The 13,125-nt window shown below is 52.7% G+C and overlaps 2 protein-coding genes across 5 annotated transcripts in view; both read right to left on the bottom strand.

The window, feature by feature from the left end:
• Positions 1-352, bottom strand: part of coch (coagulation factor C homolog, cochlin (Limulus polyphemus)) — a 6,745-nt gene extending 6,393 nt beyond the window's left edge. For 2 of the 4 annotated variants that reach the window (XM_029833044.1, XM_029833047.1), the window contains exon 1: positions 239-352. The gene's annotated coding sequence lies outside the window, so the exon portion shown is untranslated. Of the gene's footprint in view, positions 1-120 lie in introns of all 4 variants that reach the window. The other 2 variants (XM_029833046.1, XM_029833045.1) reach the window with 2 other exon arrangements.
• Positions 353-4,104: 3,752 nt separating this feature from the next.
• scfd1 (sec1 family domain containing 1) lies at positions 4,105-13,105 on the bottom strand. The gene is made up of 25 exons (XM_029833043.1): positions 12,983-13,105; positions 12,269-12,339; positions 12,097-12,185; positions 11,922-12,012; positions 11,689-11,811; positions 11,449-11,536; positions 11,202-11,291; positions 10,933-10,988; positions 10,682-10,767; positions 10,379-10,478; positions 9,687-9,826; positions 9,443-9,533; positions 9,163-9,236; positions 8,931-9,012; positions 8,715-8,811; positions 8,512-8,582; positions 7,125-7,204; positions 6,998-7,051; positions 5,716-5,791; positions 5,185-5,238; positions 4,820-4,872; positions 4,719-4,752; positions 4,573-4,638; positions 4,401-4,469; positions 4,105-4,325 (listed from the first exon to the last, which is right to left on the bottom strand). The coding sequence occupies exons 1-25, from the start codon at positions 13,011-13,013 to the stop codon at positions 4,302-4,304; spliced, it is 1,890 nt and encodes a 629-aa protein (XP_029688903.1). The 5' UTR covers positions 13,014-13,105; the 3' UTR covers positions 4,105-4,301.
• Positions 13,106-13,125: the final 20 nt, after the last annotated feature.

Raw genomic sequence — 13,125 nt, 5'->3', positions numbered from 1 at the left:
AACCAGTTTAAATGCTCATAAAGGCAGCAAACAACAGTCAGCAAGAGACTGCTGACCAGTCCGGAAACCAAGATAAACAGTCGGTAAATAAACAGTCAGCAAATAAGACGGCTCACTTACAGGAGATAACGCAGTCAGAGAGAATCAAGGATCAATAAACCAATAATAGGCCTAATCAGGGGCCTGTTTCCAGTCAGCCAAACAGTCAGCAAAGTACAACCAACAACGTCTTACTGACTGTTCATGCAGCAGAGTCCCAGCAGCAGTTTGTCCTGGAAACAGCAGGCGACAAAATGATGATGATGAGCTGGTGCCGATCGCCCAGCGAGAGAGAATCAGCCCTTTAAATAAGCTCCCTCTCTCTCTCTCTCTCTCTCTCACACACACACTCACACACACACACACACACGCACACACACACACACACCTTCTCATGGTGGTGGGAGGAGCCACCACAGCAGGTCGCCCTGAGACGTTTCAGTGCTTCGTTCAGAACTTTTTTAAAACCAACTTCTTTTATTTTTTTTGCTTCTGTTTCTTCATCAGGGACAGAAACAAAGATGGCCGCCACTCCAGGTGGATGTTCTGGTGATGTCATCAGGACTGTGGTGCATGCTGGGAGATGAAGCCGTGGCGTGGAACCAACAACCGTTTGCTGGTCGGTGGAGGTTTTACCGACCCATTAATCGATTAAGGGGGGGGGGTTGCTGTGGCAACTCATCAGCAAATACAAATGTATAGAGAGATGGTCACGTGATCCGGGAAGGAAGGGGGGGGGTCGCCAGTTTGAGTTTTCTTTGGGGGTGTCTGGTTTCGCCGTTATCCCGGGATCAAACCACACAACAGTCTAATCCTTTAATCTGCTACACAAATTCCTGCTGTGATTTGGACAGCAGCCCAACAGAGTCACGGTCCCTCCAGGGGTCCAATCAGGGGTCCAACCAGGAGTCCAATCAGGAGTCCAACCAGGGGTCCAACCAGGGGTCCAACCAGGAGTCCAACCAGGGGTCCCTCCAGGGGTCCAACCAGGAGTCCAACCCGGAGTCCAATCAGGAGTCCAACCAGGGGTCCAACCAGGAGTCCAACCAGGAGTCCAACCAGGAGTCCAACCAGGGGTCCCTCCAGGGGTCCAACCAGGAGTCCAATCAGGAGTCCAACCAGGAGTCCAATCAGGAGTCCAACCAGGGGTCCAACCAGGGGTCCAACCAGGAGTACAACCAGGGGTCCCTCCAGGGGTCCAACCAGGAGTCCAACCCGGAGTCCAATCAGGAGTCCAACCAGGGGTCCAACCAGGAGTCCAACCAGGAGTCCAACCAGGAGTCCAACCAGGGGTCCCTCCAGGGGTCCAACCAGGAGTCCAACCCGGAGTCCAACCAGGAGTCCAACCAGGGGTCCAACCAGGAGTCCAACCAGGAGTCCAACCAGGGTTCCAATCAGGAGTCCAACCAGGAGTCCAACCAGGAGTCCAACCAGGAGTCCAACCAGGGGTCCCTCCAGGGGTCCAACCAGGAGTCCAACCAGGAGTCCAACCAGGAGTCCAACCAGGGGTCCAACCAGGAGTCCAACCAGGAGTCCAACCAGGAGTCCAACCAGGGGTCCCTCCAGGGGTCCAACCAGGAGTCCAACCCGGAGTCCAACCAGGAGTCCAACCAGGGGTCCAACCAGGAGTCCAACCAGGAGTCCAACCAGGGTTCCAATCAGGAGTCCAACCAGGGTTCCAACCAGGAGTCCAACCAGGAGTCCAACCAGGGTTCCAATCAGGAGTCCAACCAGGGTTCCAATCAGGAGTCCAACCAGGGTTCCAACCAGGAGTCCAACCAGGGGTCCAACCAGGGGTCCAACCAGGGGTCCAACCAGGGGTCCAACCAGGAGTAGGGTCTGGGAACCCTCAGACCTTCAGGAGCACCTGTAGGAACAAAACGTTTGGAGCTTCTGTCACGCCGACCAATAACCACAACAGAAGGGCTGTTGTCCATCACAGGGCAGGTGGGGACAACCAGAGAGGCTTCCATCACTCTCACCAGGACCTCCGCAGCTCCAGGAGGACTCGGTGATGGTGCTCCTCAGAGAGGGACTAACCTGTGTCCAGGTACAGGGGCAGGAACTGGGCTCCCATCGTGCAGCTGGTGGAATGAAGCACAAGTGTCCTGGAGGACCTTATAAAAACGTCCTGGAGCGGAGATAAAGACAACAAACACGGAGGCCGGTTGATCTCCTCGGCCCCTCGACTCTGATCTGACTGATAAAAGTTCCTCTTTCCGAGCACCAGAAACACAAACACTCTCTTCCTGGAGGATGGAGCCGTGGCCAAAGCCAACAGCAGGTTTGCGGCTGATGATATCAGCAGCATCTGCGGGGAGCTGGGACCTGCTCCAGTTTCCAGCCAACGTTTGCAGAGCAAACACAGGTAAGATTCTGAAAGGAGTTCAAAAGCTCCAAAAGGCCCAGAAGCTCCGTAGGTGAGAAATGGGCCGTGTATATTTTCATGCTAATGTCCTCCTGTCATCTATTCCAGGCCTCCAGAATTTAATCCAGAGCAGATGTTTTATCAGACGCTGGAATCAGTCTGAGCTCCCACTGAGCAGCTACATCCTGTCCAGAACCTCCTCCGGGCCAGCAGGGGGCGCTGATGAGTGCAGCAGGACCAGTGGATGAAGTCCCAAAGGTTCCTTAAAACCTCGTGGACGGTAATGTTGGCAGAATTAGCGAGCCGCGGCTAGCACAATCTCATTTTCATCTTAATATTTTTTATTTTATTTTAAATTAAAAATCAAATTAAAATAAAGTTGATAAAAGTTGTTTAGCAGCAAAGGTGAAATGGACCCTTCTCTACTGGACCAGGAGGGCCTGTAAGACCGCGGTCGCCGTGGCAACGAGCGAGCTTGACGTTTAGGTTCAAATGGGACCATGGCCAGAGGTGACCGCTGATGTGTGTGTGTGTGTGTGTGTGTGTGTGTGTGTGTGTGTGTGTGTGTGTGTGTGTGTGTGGTGTGTGTGTGTGTGTGTGTCAGAGTGAGTCTGTCATCTCATGTTGTGTAAATGTTGTGTTCTCACCGAGTTTGTCCAGGAACCCTGGACCACGTGCCCGACACGTCAGAAGAACCAAAGTCACACTCTTGTGATTCATGAAGCAAGAGACCAACAACACGCTCGGCCGTTACCATAGCGACCACCTCTGCGCTTCGGGTTACCTCCTCGAACACAACAACTGGAGCCAGGAAGCTCCGGGGAACGTCGGAGGGACTCAGCCCATCGTCACGTGTTGGGGACACGTCCGATCGGGTTTGTTCCCCCCCAGCAGAGCTCAGATGTTCCCTCACATCTCCGTCACCTTCGTGTTTAATGGTAAACAAGGAGCTAAATGTCACAAGCGTCAACTTTCCCCGCGCTTAATTGACATAAGAGGCTCCAGAAGGTTTCCAGCTCACACCTCCGGACCTCCGTCCATTCCTGAAGCTCCTTCAGAGGGAGCAGAACTTCTGCCAGAACTCAAGATTCTTCTTCTCCTGGAAGAATTTGTGACGTTTCCCACAAACTTTTTACCTTTGGAAAAAGTCCAAGATTTTTCTCTCAGCGTGAGACCTCACGTTTGTGTCTATGGTTTCCACTGCACACACACACACACACACACACACACACACACACAGAGACACACACACACTTAAACCCAGCTCAGTGTCGGGACTCGACTGTTATTTTGACTTCATGACGGCGGCTGAAATAATGAGGAGGGGGAAAAAAAGATGAAAATGGAGAAACCGAAACGCACGAAAGAGCCAAAAGTGTCTGTCAACACTTGCAGAACTTTATTAGCCGCGAGCGAATCCTGAAATAATCCAACTGAAACATTCTGGGAGAAAATGGGGGAAGCAAAATATGAAGTGCAGATTAAAATACCAGAATGACATAATCCTCGAATTTGGTGTTGGGATCAGAACAAAATGAGAGAGAGAGACCTCAGTTGTTCCCCAGCTCAGGGAGGTAAAAACAAGCATGGGGGGGGGGGGTGTACAGCAGCCCACCACCAGGGGGCACCAACAGAGCTCCCGTCGGCTTTTATTCGCCGACCCTGACTTGACTGTAACAGACGAGGCGGCGACAGATGCAAAGACCAGATGTTACTTTATTAGTGGAGGAAATTACAACGACAATCAAGACGGAACGTGAAGAAGTTTACCGAGTGTAAAAAACTGAGGAGGGAGAGAGAGGGGGGGGGATTGAGAGAGAGAGAGGGAGAGAGAGAGAGAGGGAGAGAGAGAGAGAGCGAGAGAGAGAGCGAGCTTGTTGTTGCCGGTGTCCCGTCACTTCTGGCCCAGCTGGGACAGCTGAGGACGACAGGACAAACACACTTAGTGGAAGTGCTGCGTCAACAGACAAGAACCTCCCCAGGTGAGACTCACCTGTCTAATAAACTGAGCAGCACTGAAGAGTTCACTGCAGCCGTAGATCACCTTCTTCCCCTGTTTGACCTGAGACACACACACACACACACACACACACACACACACACACACACACACGGTCAGAACCAGCTGTAGCAGCAGGACTGGAGCCGCAGCAGTCCCACAGTACCTTGGTGTAGTCCACCAGGTTCTGGTACTCGATGTAGTTTCCTCCTCCAACAACAAAGACGATGGCCTGAAACACACAAGACACCCGGCTGAACTCGGGTTCTCCCCACAGAGACGAGTCAGACAGCAGAACCGGCACGGACTCACCTCCTGAAACGGGTTCTTGTTCCGGGGGATGGAGCTGCGGACGAGAGTCACACGGTGAGTTTAGCCATCAGACATGGAACATTGATCAGCTTCGGTCGTACCTCTCACTTCCCCTCAGCAGCTTTGGGTCAAAGTATCGATATTCGTCCGTCTCCTGCAGAGGAAAACAGTGGATCAATGGACATCCTGCAGAACCGATCGATCGTTTGCAGCTTTGAGTCGTCCTGCTGTTGATTTCTGATGGTTCTGATGAGCAGAGGCTTGTCAGAGCGACATTAGCTTAGCATCGGCCTGAACGATGGCGTGGAACAGTCAGCAGCTGAGAACTGATCAACATTTGTTGTTGGTTATTTAACAGGATGGAGCAGCAGGAAGTGACACCATGGAGAAGACCGATCAGAACCGGAGCAGAACCTTCTCGCTGCCTATGTGACAGAAATATGAGAGGATTTCTGATCAGACTCACAGGGTTTGACTTCATGTCCATCAGGCTGTCCAGGATCCGAGTGACTGGAAGGTTCTGAAAGAGCAGAAATGATGAGAAATGTATATATTTGAGGTGACTTGGAGTGGACTTAGAAGATTCTGGAGGTCTAAAATGCTGCTGAAGAAGAGCTGTTGGTGTGTTTCCTTCACGTCTCGCATTTTCTTTGTTTACTCAAAGATGAAAACTAAAAGTTCCTCCAGGCCCGGTTTGATTTGACGGGTTTGACTCTGCTCAGCTGCTGGAATGTTCAGGTTTGCTTTTCTTGGAGTCTCTCCTCCTCAGACTTTGGAGGAGGACGCATAAATATCAGGTGTGACAGCTCCATGGAGCGTCCACACATGGGAGGATGAGGTGGGTCTGATTATATATATATATATATATATATATATATATATATATATATATATATCAGCTTCTACAGCCACGCCCCCACTTCCTGTTTACACAGGAAACAGATCTGCAAGTCACAGGGCCCCTCCTCCCCTGCTCACACTCCTTAGTGAGACTCACGTGTTGTTTCAGCACCAGGTTCTTCACTCCCTCCATCACAAACTGGGAACCAGTGTTCATCACCCTGGAAAAGAGCCTGGGGGGAGGAGAGAGAGGGGGGAAGAGAGGGAGGGTAGGAAGGGGAGAGGGAGAGGTAGAGAGGAGATGGAGAGAGAGGGAGGAAAGAAAGAGGGGAGGAGAGGGAGAGGGGGGAAGAGAGGGAGGGTAGGAAGGGGAGAGGGAGAGAGAGGGAGGAAAGAAAGAGGGGAGGAGAGGGAGAGAGGTGATGAGAGAGAGAAGGGGGAGGAGAGAGAGGGAGAGAGGTGATGGAGAGAGAGAAGGGGGAGGAGAGAGAGGGAGAGAGATGGGGAGGGAGAGGGAGGAGGAAAAAGGGGGGAGAGAGGTGGGGGAGAGGGAGAGAGAGAAAGGGGAGTAGAGAGAGGGAGGAAAGAAAGAGGGGCGGAGAGGGGGGAAGAGAGGGAGGGTAGGAAGGGGAGAGGGAGAGAGGAGATGGAGAGAGAATGGGAGGAGAGAGAGGGAGAGAGGGGGGAGGGAGGGGGAGGAGAGGTGAAAAGAGAGAGAGGAAAAGGGGGGAGAGAGGTGGGGGAGAGGGAGAGAGAGAAGGGGGAGGAGAGAGAGGGAGAGAGGGGGGAGGGAGAGAGAGGAGGAGGAAAAAGGGGGGAGAGAGGTGGGGGAGAGGGGAGAGAGAGAAGGGGGAGGAGAGAGAGGGAGGAAAGAAAGAGGGGAGGAGAGGGGGGAAGAGAGGGAGGGTAGGAAGGGGAGAGGGAGAGAGAGGGAGAGAGGGGGGAGGGAGGGGGGAGGAGAGGGGAAAAGAGAGAGAGGGGGAAAAGGGGGGGACAGAGGTGGGGGAGAGGGAGAAGGGGGAGGAGAGAGAGGGAGAGAGAGGGGGAGGGAGAGGTGAGGAGGGGGAGAGGGGGAGAGAGGTAAGAGAGGGGAGAGGAGGGGGAGGAGAGAGGGAGAGAGAAGGGGGGGTGAGGAGAGGGGAAAAGAGAGAGAAGAGGAAAAAGGGGGGGAGAGAGAGAGAGAAGGGGGAGGGAGGGAGGGACAGGAAAGAAGCAGAGAGGAGAGGGGCAGAGGTAGAAATAGAGAGAGGGAGGACAAGGTTAGGCTGGTAGTTTCCTCCGTGTGAGGGAGGGAAACTGATCTGAGAGCAGCTGCTGGTGCTCAGAGGTGATGGACGACCGGCTGGAGACGCTCGTGTCTCCACCAACACGTCCAACACCGTCTCCGCTGGACGCCAGGACGCAGGCGTCCACGCCAGCGGCCCGTTCTGCCCACCTACCCCATCGGCTTCACTCCGCTGGTGCCGTAGTTGGCGGCCATCTTGGTGAACGTTCTGAAAAGGGAAAACAAACCTGCTATGAGGGTCTGAACGCAGAGCCGCCCAGAACCACCAGGGGGAGACTCACTTCCACTGCTTGATGTAGTTGAGAGGTGAAAGGTCACAGCCCGCGTCCAACAGAACCTTCTTGTACTGCTCCAGGTCCGACTGAAACGGACAGAAAAAGACCTCAGCCTTCATGCTTCGCCGGTGCTTGGTGAAGCCACGCCCCCTCTGGCCTGTCCCGCAGCAGGAGCTTTACCTCCCGCTCGCTTCTGAACTGCAATAACTCGGCCACGCGTCCTCCTGGAGGACCGAACGTCTCCGGTCCACAGACCGAACGTCTCCGGTTCTACGTCTACCTCGGTCTGAACCGCCTCCTTTGTTTGGCTCGGTCCACAGACGCTCCTTTGTGTGAAGCTGGTGTTCATTAGAGAGTTCCAGCGCCGTCTTCACCGGGAATAAAGTTTGATCCAGAGACGGGCGGTCCGAGCGCAGCGGGACCAAAACGGTCCCCTCGGCCGGGGACGGGGACGGGGACGGGCTCCTGAGCGGCAGGAACCGGCGGAGGGTTACGCAACCTGCCGCGCTGCCACTGTGGGTGGCTGGTTCTGTTGGACCCAGGCCTCAGAAGGGGACAGATGGACAGGGACATAAATCATCTGCAGACGCAGGAGCCACACCCACTCCAAGAGACAGGTCCCACGTGGATCGGTCCAGTCCCTCAGGACATCCTGGACTATTGTGCTTGAAGTCCGTCGGTTGGGTCGTTTTAATGGACACCAAGGACCCGTCCGTCTCTGAGGTTTGGTCGGGACGCGAGCGAGGACAGCACCCCCCCCCCAGAGGACGCACACAGAGGTTCCTCAGAAGGTCCCCGATGGAGGACAATCATTCCCAGGGCCTCGGGAGCTCCGGTGGTGTCAGAGGAGTGTTCCAAGAAGGTCCCCAGAGGGTCCACGGGGCTGAATGAGCATGTGAGAGGTCACTCTACTGAGCCCAGCCCTCAGGGGACACCTTCTGGTCCACCTTCTGGACCACCTTCTGGTCCACCTTCTGGATCACCTGAACAATTTCCTGTTGTTGGATTTCCACTTTTCAAGAACGTCCTGGCTGGGTCTCGTTGGAAATGTTGTCAGTTCTCTGATGTCCATCTTCTTAAGACGAATAAATAAGAAAAGCTGCATGAGGTCCAGACACGGAGGCACATCCAACAGACTCGGGAACATTCCCAAACCCAACCGAGGAGCGGTTTGGAAACCTCTCGCCGTTATTAATATGAACCCAAACAAGATCTTCAACGGGGGAAAAACCCGCAAATGTTGACCAAAAAAGGGTTTTGGTTCATTTTAGTACTGAGGGACAGCGTCATAATTCAGTTAGAGGGTCAGGACCTGAGAAAACACTGAGAGCACGAGGATGTTCCTCAGGCGCGTGTGTGTGTGTGTGTGTGTGTGTGTGTGCGTGTGTGTTACCTCAGATGGAGCCTGCTGAGAGGTGATGTAGTAGATGAGGAAGAGTCTCATTTTGTCTTCTGCAGTTCCAGCTGAACACAAACGCAGCACGAGTCAACATCTTCTGGACCACACTGTGCATGTGTGTGTGTGTGTGTGTGTGCGTGTGTGTGTGTGTGTGTGCGTGTGTGTGTGTGTGTGTGCGTGTGTGTGTGTGTGTGTACCGTCCGGGTCGCTGATGACGTCCAGCAGCGATTTATCTAAAGTCGACTTGCTCATCAGTTTTTCTTCATATTCAAAATAAACGTCCAGTTTCCGACTCTGAGGACAGAAACCACACGAGCAGCCTGAGCAGCCTCGACCGCGTCCACCCCAAAACAACCCTCCGCTGCGCGGTTACCATGGAAACAGACACAGGAACGTGCCTGCGAGCGCCGTACCTTGATGTGGTCGAGCACGGCCGTGGCCACGTTGGTGTGAAGATCGATCAGTCTCTTCTTCTCCAGCAGCTCAGGCAGCGAACTACAGCACAGGTGAGCGACAGGTGAGCGACAGGTGAGCGACAGGTGAGACAGGTGAGCGACAGGTGAGACAGGTGAGCGACAGGTGAGACAGGTGAGCGACAGCGTTCAGATTTCTGATGGCGTCATTATGTGAGGGCGAATTTCCTACCTGACTGCAGACGTGAGCTTGGCTGTGTTGTCTGACAACATGCTGATGGCTCCTTCATCCTCCCCCTCCAAACCCTACACACATACACACACACAGACACACACACACACACACACACCGACACACACACACACACACAGAAACGAATCTAAAGGCCAGAAGGTCTCAGCAGAACTAAATCCGAGGTTCCAGGTGTGTTTGTGGATCAGATGCTGGTTATCAGCTCCCAACGGTCACCGTGACCTTTAACCTCTGGCCCCCGGCGCCGTCTGTGTCTCACCATGATGCTCTTCAGCCGCTTGACCTCGTCCTCCTGGGCTCTGTAGGTGTCCAGCTCCTCCTGGACCGACTCGGCCACCTCAGGAAACGGGCTGTGGGGAAAAGCAGCACGGTGCAGAGAGGACGGTCAGCGTTTGTCCCCGACATCGAGCGTCTGTCCTGAGCGCCGTCATCACGCCGCATCGTCTCATGTCGGGGGAGCTCGGGGCGGAACGAACGCGCGAGGTCACGGCCGCACGACTGACCTGCCTTTGTGTTTCTGCCAGAATCTGTCAGCGGCCGTCAGGTCATAGGTCTTCTTGTTCTTCTTCTTCGGTCTGGCGCCGGCCGGAGATGGCTCCGCCCCCGCGCCCTCCTCTATCACCACCCTGTTGAGCTGGAAGTCCTGTTGAACAGAACACGTCACTGAGCTGCTCCACCTGCTGCCAGGCGACCTGTGACTGGTCAGCAGCTGTTTAGAACAGCTGGAAGGCTTCAGACTCCATTAAAGCCCAAAGTTTCAACCTTTCAGCGCCCTGAAGGTGAAGAAAAGCTCAGACCTGCTGGCAACTGTGTGTGTGTGTGTGTGTGTGTGTGTGTGAGAGAGAGAGAGAGTGTGTGTGTGAGAGATGTTGTATAACACATCTCTGTAGCTGTACATTCCAGAGCTGCCAGTACAGTATTAACCTCAGCACCTCAGAAGCTGTCAGTTGCCTGGCAGTGTGTGTGTGTGTGTGTGTGTGTGTGTGTGTGTGTGTGTGTGTGTGTTGGAATGAAGGCTGCTATCCACCAAAGACAGAAAACTTTGTTTATGAACTCAAATGATGACCTGTATATAAATATTCTTTTTCCTCACCTTTGATTCCAAATAAATAAAAAAAAAAGTAGGATTTAAACGGTTTAACGCGTTTTTTTTTGGTTCAGTTTCATTTTCGCGCCCCTTTTGCCCACAGCTCACCAGAACGTCGTGGATCAGCGCCTGATAGGTCCAGGTGTGGTGGAGGGGCGTGGCCATGTCGATGTTTCGATCCACCAGGACGAACAGAGGCCGCTGAAAACTGCGCAGGAGGAAACGGACGATCAGACGCTGAGGAAAGTGGAACTATCAGCGGTCTGGTGACCCGACAGAATCGCCCTGGTCCTGGCGGTCCAGGAGGCGTCACCTTAGCTCTGGGGTCAGCAGGAACCGTCAGGTGTGTTCCGATCTAACCGTTTTAGCTGCTTTTCTAAAGAAGTGAAGGGTAATTGGTGGCGTTCTGACCTGAACTGCCCGGACGCCATGTTGTCTCCAGTGAACAGGCTGTTTCTGGCGTCCCGCAGGTTCTCCCGCAGCTTCTTGTCCAACTTCTGCAAGAGGAACCAACAGCTAAATCCTCCACTTCCCCACAAACATGCTGCTATTGGACCTGAACCACCGTGGAACTAAAACTGACAGACGTTCATTATGTTGAGGAACTTTGTGGCCCTGAACTGACAACTGGCAGAAAATAAAAGATGCGCCCATTAACTCACCACAGCGACCATCTCGGCTGCGTTTCCACGGGGACAGCGGATGATCGGCACCGCACCTGATCAACAACAACAAAGAAATAACCTCACATCAGACATCAACACAAACACGTTCTGACTTCAGCTTTACAGCGGAACACCGCCACCTAGTGGACACGCGGGGAAGCGCAAGGAGAAACCGGAAGTCGTTTCTGTTAATGATGAAAAGCCCAACGACGGTCCGATTTCCTGTGTTCCTGAAGACACGACAGGTTTATTCAACTCAAACTCACCCAGAGTGACAAAGAAACAGAACAGACTGTCCACAATGGTGTCCATGATGGCCTCCATGTCCGTGTCCTGTAGGTCTGCTCTGTTGATGGCTGCAAGGAGACGCGGGTGAGACACAGCCTGGAGTTCGTATCATTTATCCCCCCGATACGTCTGATCGGCACATGACTCTTGGAAAGCATTCCTTAAAAATTCCCTCCTGCAGTGTCCATATATGAGGACGACCCACAATGCTTTGTGTTTCCTTACCTTGATACGATATGAGATGCTTGTTTTGATGGCAGAGGACAAACATGTCATCTTCGAGAGTGATAAAGTTTAGGTACTGATCATACACCTGAGGAGACACACACACACACACACACACACACACACACGGTCAGTCCAGTCTGACAATAATAACCACATAACTGTCGGTCGTGAGCCATCATTAGCAGCGCGTTTCTCACGGCCAACAGTTGGTAAAGAGTTCAGTGTAACCATGGTAACCTTGGTGACTTGAGCGACGGCATTAGCAGCTAATGCAGCACTGGCGATGTCTTCGAGTTTACTCCTACTGATGGCAGAGATGAAGTTCAAGTAGTAGGACTCGTACAGCTGATTCCTCAGATCCTACACACACAATAGAAGAGGAACATAACTTAAAACACTCCTGAGTTTCATTGAAGTGTCCTAAAACACTGCGTTCATGTGTGTGTGTGTGTGTGTGTGTGTGTGTGTACCTGACAGATCCTCTCAATGTTTGCTTCTGTCGGCATGACAAAGTAGACTGCTGGAACATCTGAGATTGGATCTCTGTCTGAATGAAGCAGACTAAAACACACACAAATCAATATATTCCATGTCACGCAAGTTGTGTTGTACACAGGTGTGTGTGTGTGTGTGTGTGTGTCTCACAGGTGGAGTGTGATGCCCATGTCCCTCAGCTCTTTGACAGACAGCAGAGGGGAGATGATGTCCTGTCCAAACCAGTCGTAGACCAACACCTGAGGACGGACACACACATGAGGCTCAGAATAGTACAGGAGTGTGTCCTGAGGGGCCGGAAGGCCGATCTGAGCAGAATTACCTTCCATACTGGCTCCACCGCTGTGTTCTTCAGAGGAGGAGCGTTAAAGTTGAGCATTCGCTTCAAGGCGACTGCAGAAAACGGTTTTACCACGTTATTACAACACCCTAGATATGGATGCTGCAGGAGTTAATCCCTAATCTCTTTCAAATCACCGAATACCTTTGTGCTTTAGCTCCAGAAGACATTTGACCACGTCATATACAACAGATTCCATTTTTATAGGGAAAAATAACCAACTGGCTGCTGACGTTTGACGCCAGTCAGTGAAGCTTAATGAAGAGTTAATTCAGTCCCTCTTGGACCTCCTGTGATTTGTGCAAGGTTCTACATTTCTGTCAAATTTTATGAACTGTAACTTATTTCCAAACAATTAGCAATTAGCTAAAAACCAGCCAGAGGCGGCTCTGATAGCTAGCCCCATTGATGCTATGTTGGATCACCTGTACGCTTACAGAGACGTTACGATTTACGTCTGTCTGCCACAATTGCGCGGTTTGAAATGCAAGTTTCTGGAATGAAAGCGAAACATCGCTCCTTAGTTTAAGCAGCTGCTAGTTTGGGGGAAAACAGCGGCTGGTGAGCTGGTCAGAGACGATAACAGTCCTTGGTTATTCCACTACCTCAGCCCGACGCTCGCTACAAAGCGTCGCGATACGTTGACTTCACGCTGAAAATAACAACTAACGAAGGCGAAAAACCCCTCGGACAAACCTGTCTGTCGCTCCCGGACGGACGCCGCCATGTTGGATGTTGTTGCTGGTGACGGAGGCTCTGATGACGTGGCAGCCCGGTGCTCCACAGATCGGAAAAGCGCGAGAGGTCTCACTCTGCGGAAGTTCGCAGAAACCAAGACA

This window comes from Takifugu rubripes, chromosome 2, assembly GCF_901000725.2.
Source record: "Takifugu rubripes chromosome 2, fTakRub1.2, whole genome shotgun sequence".
Lineage (NCBI taxonomy): Eukaryota > Metazoa > Chordata > Actinopteri > Tetraodontiformes > Tetraodontidae > Takifugu > Takifugu rubripes.
This window is presented reverse-complemented; position numbering and strand designations above follow the sequence as displayed.

Bases quoted from the DNA above. Each gene is read 5' to 3' on its own strand.
- scfd1 (XM_029833043.1), bottom strand. From the start codon at position 13,013: ATGGCGGCGTCCGTCCGGGAGCGACAGACAG. The intron at 12,340-12,982 runs GTTTGTCCGAGG...CGTTTTCTGCAG, and splicing joins CGTCCGGGAGCGACAGACAG to TCGCCTTGAAGCGAATGCTC. The intron at 4,753-4,819 runs GTACGACCGAAG...TCTCGTCCGCAG, and splicing joins CTGCTGAGGGGAAGTGAGAG to CTCCATCCCCCGGAACAAGA.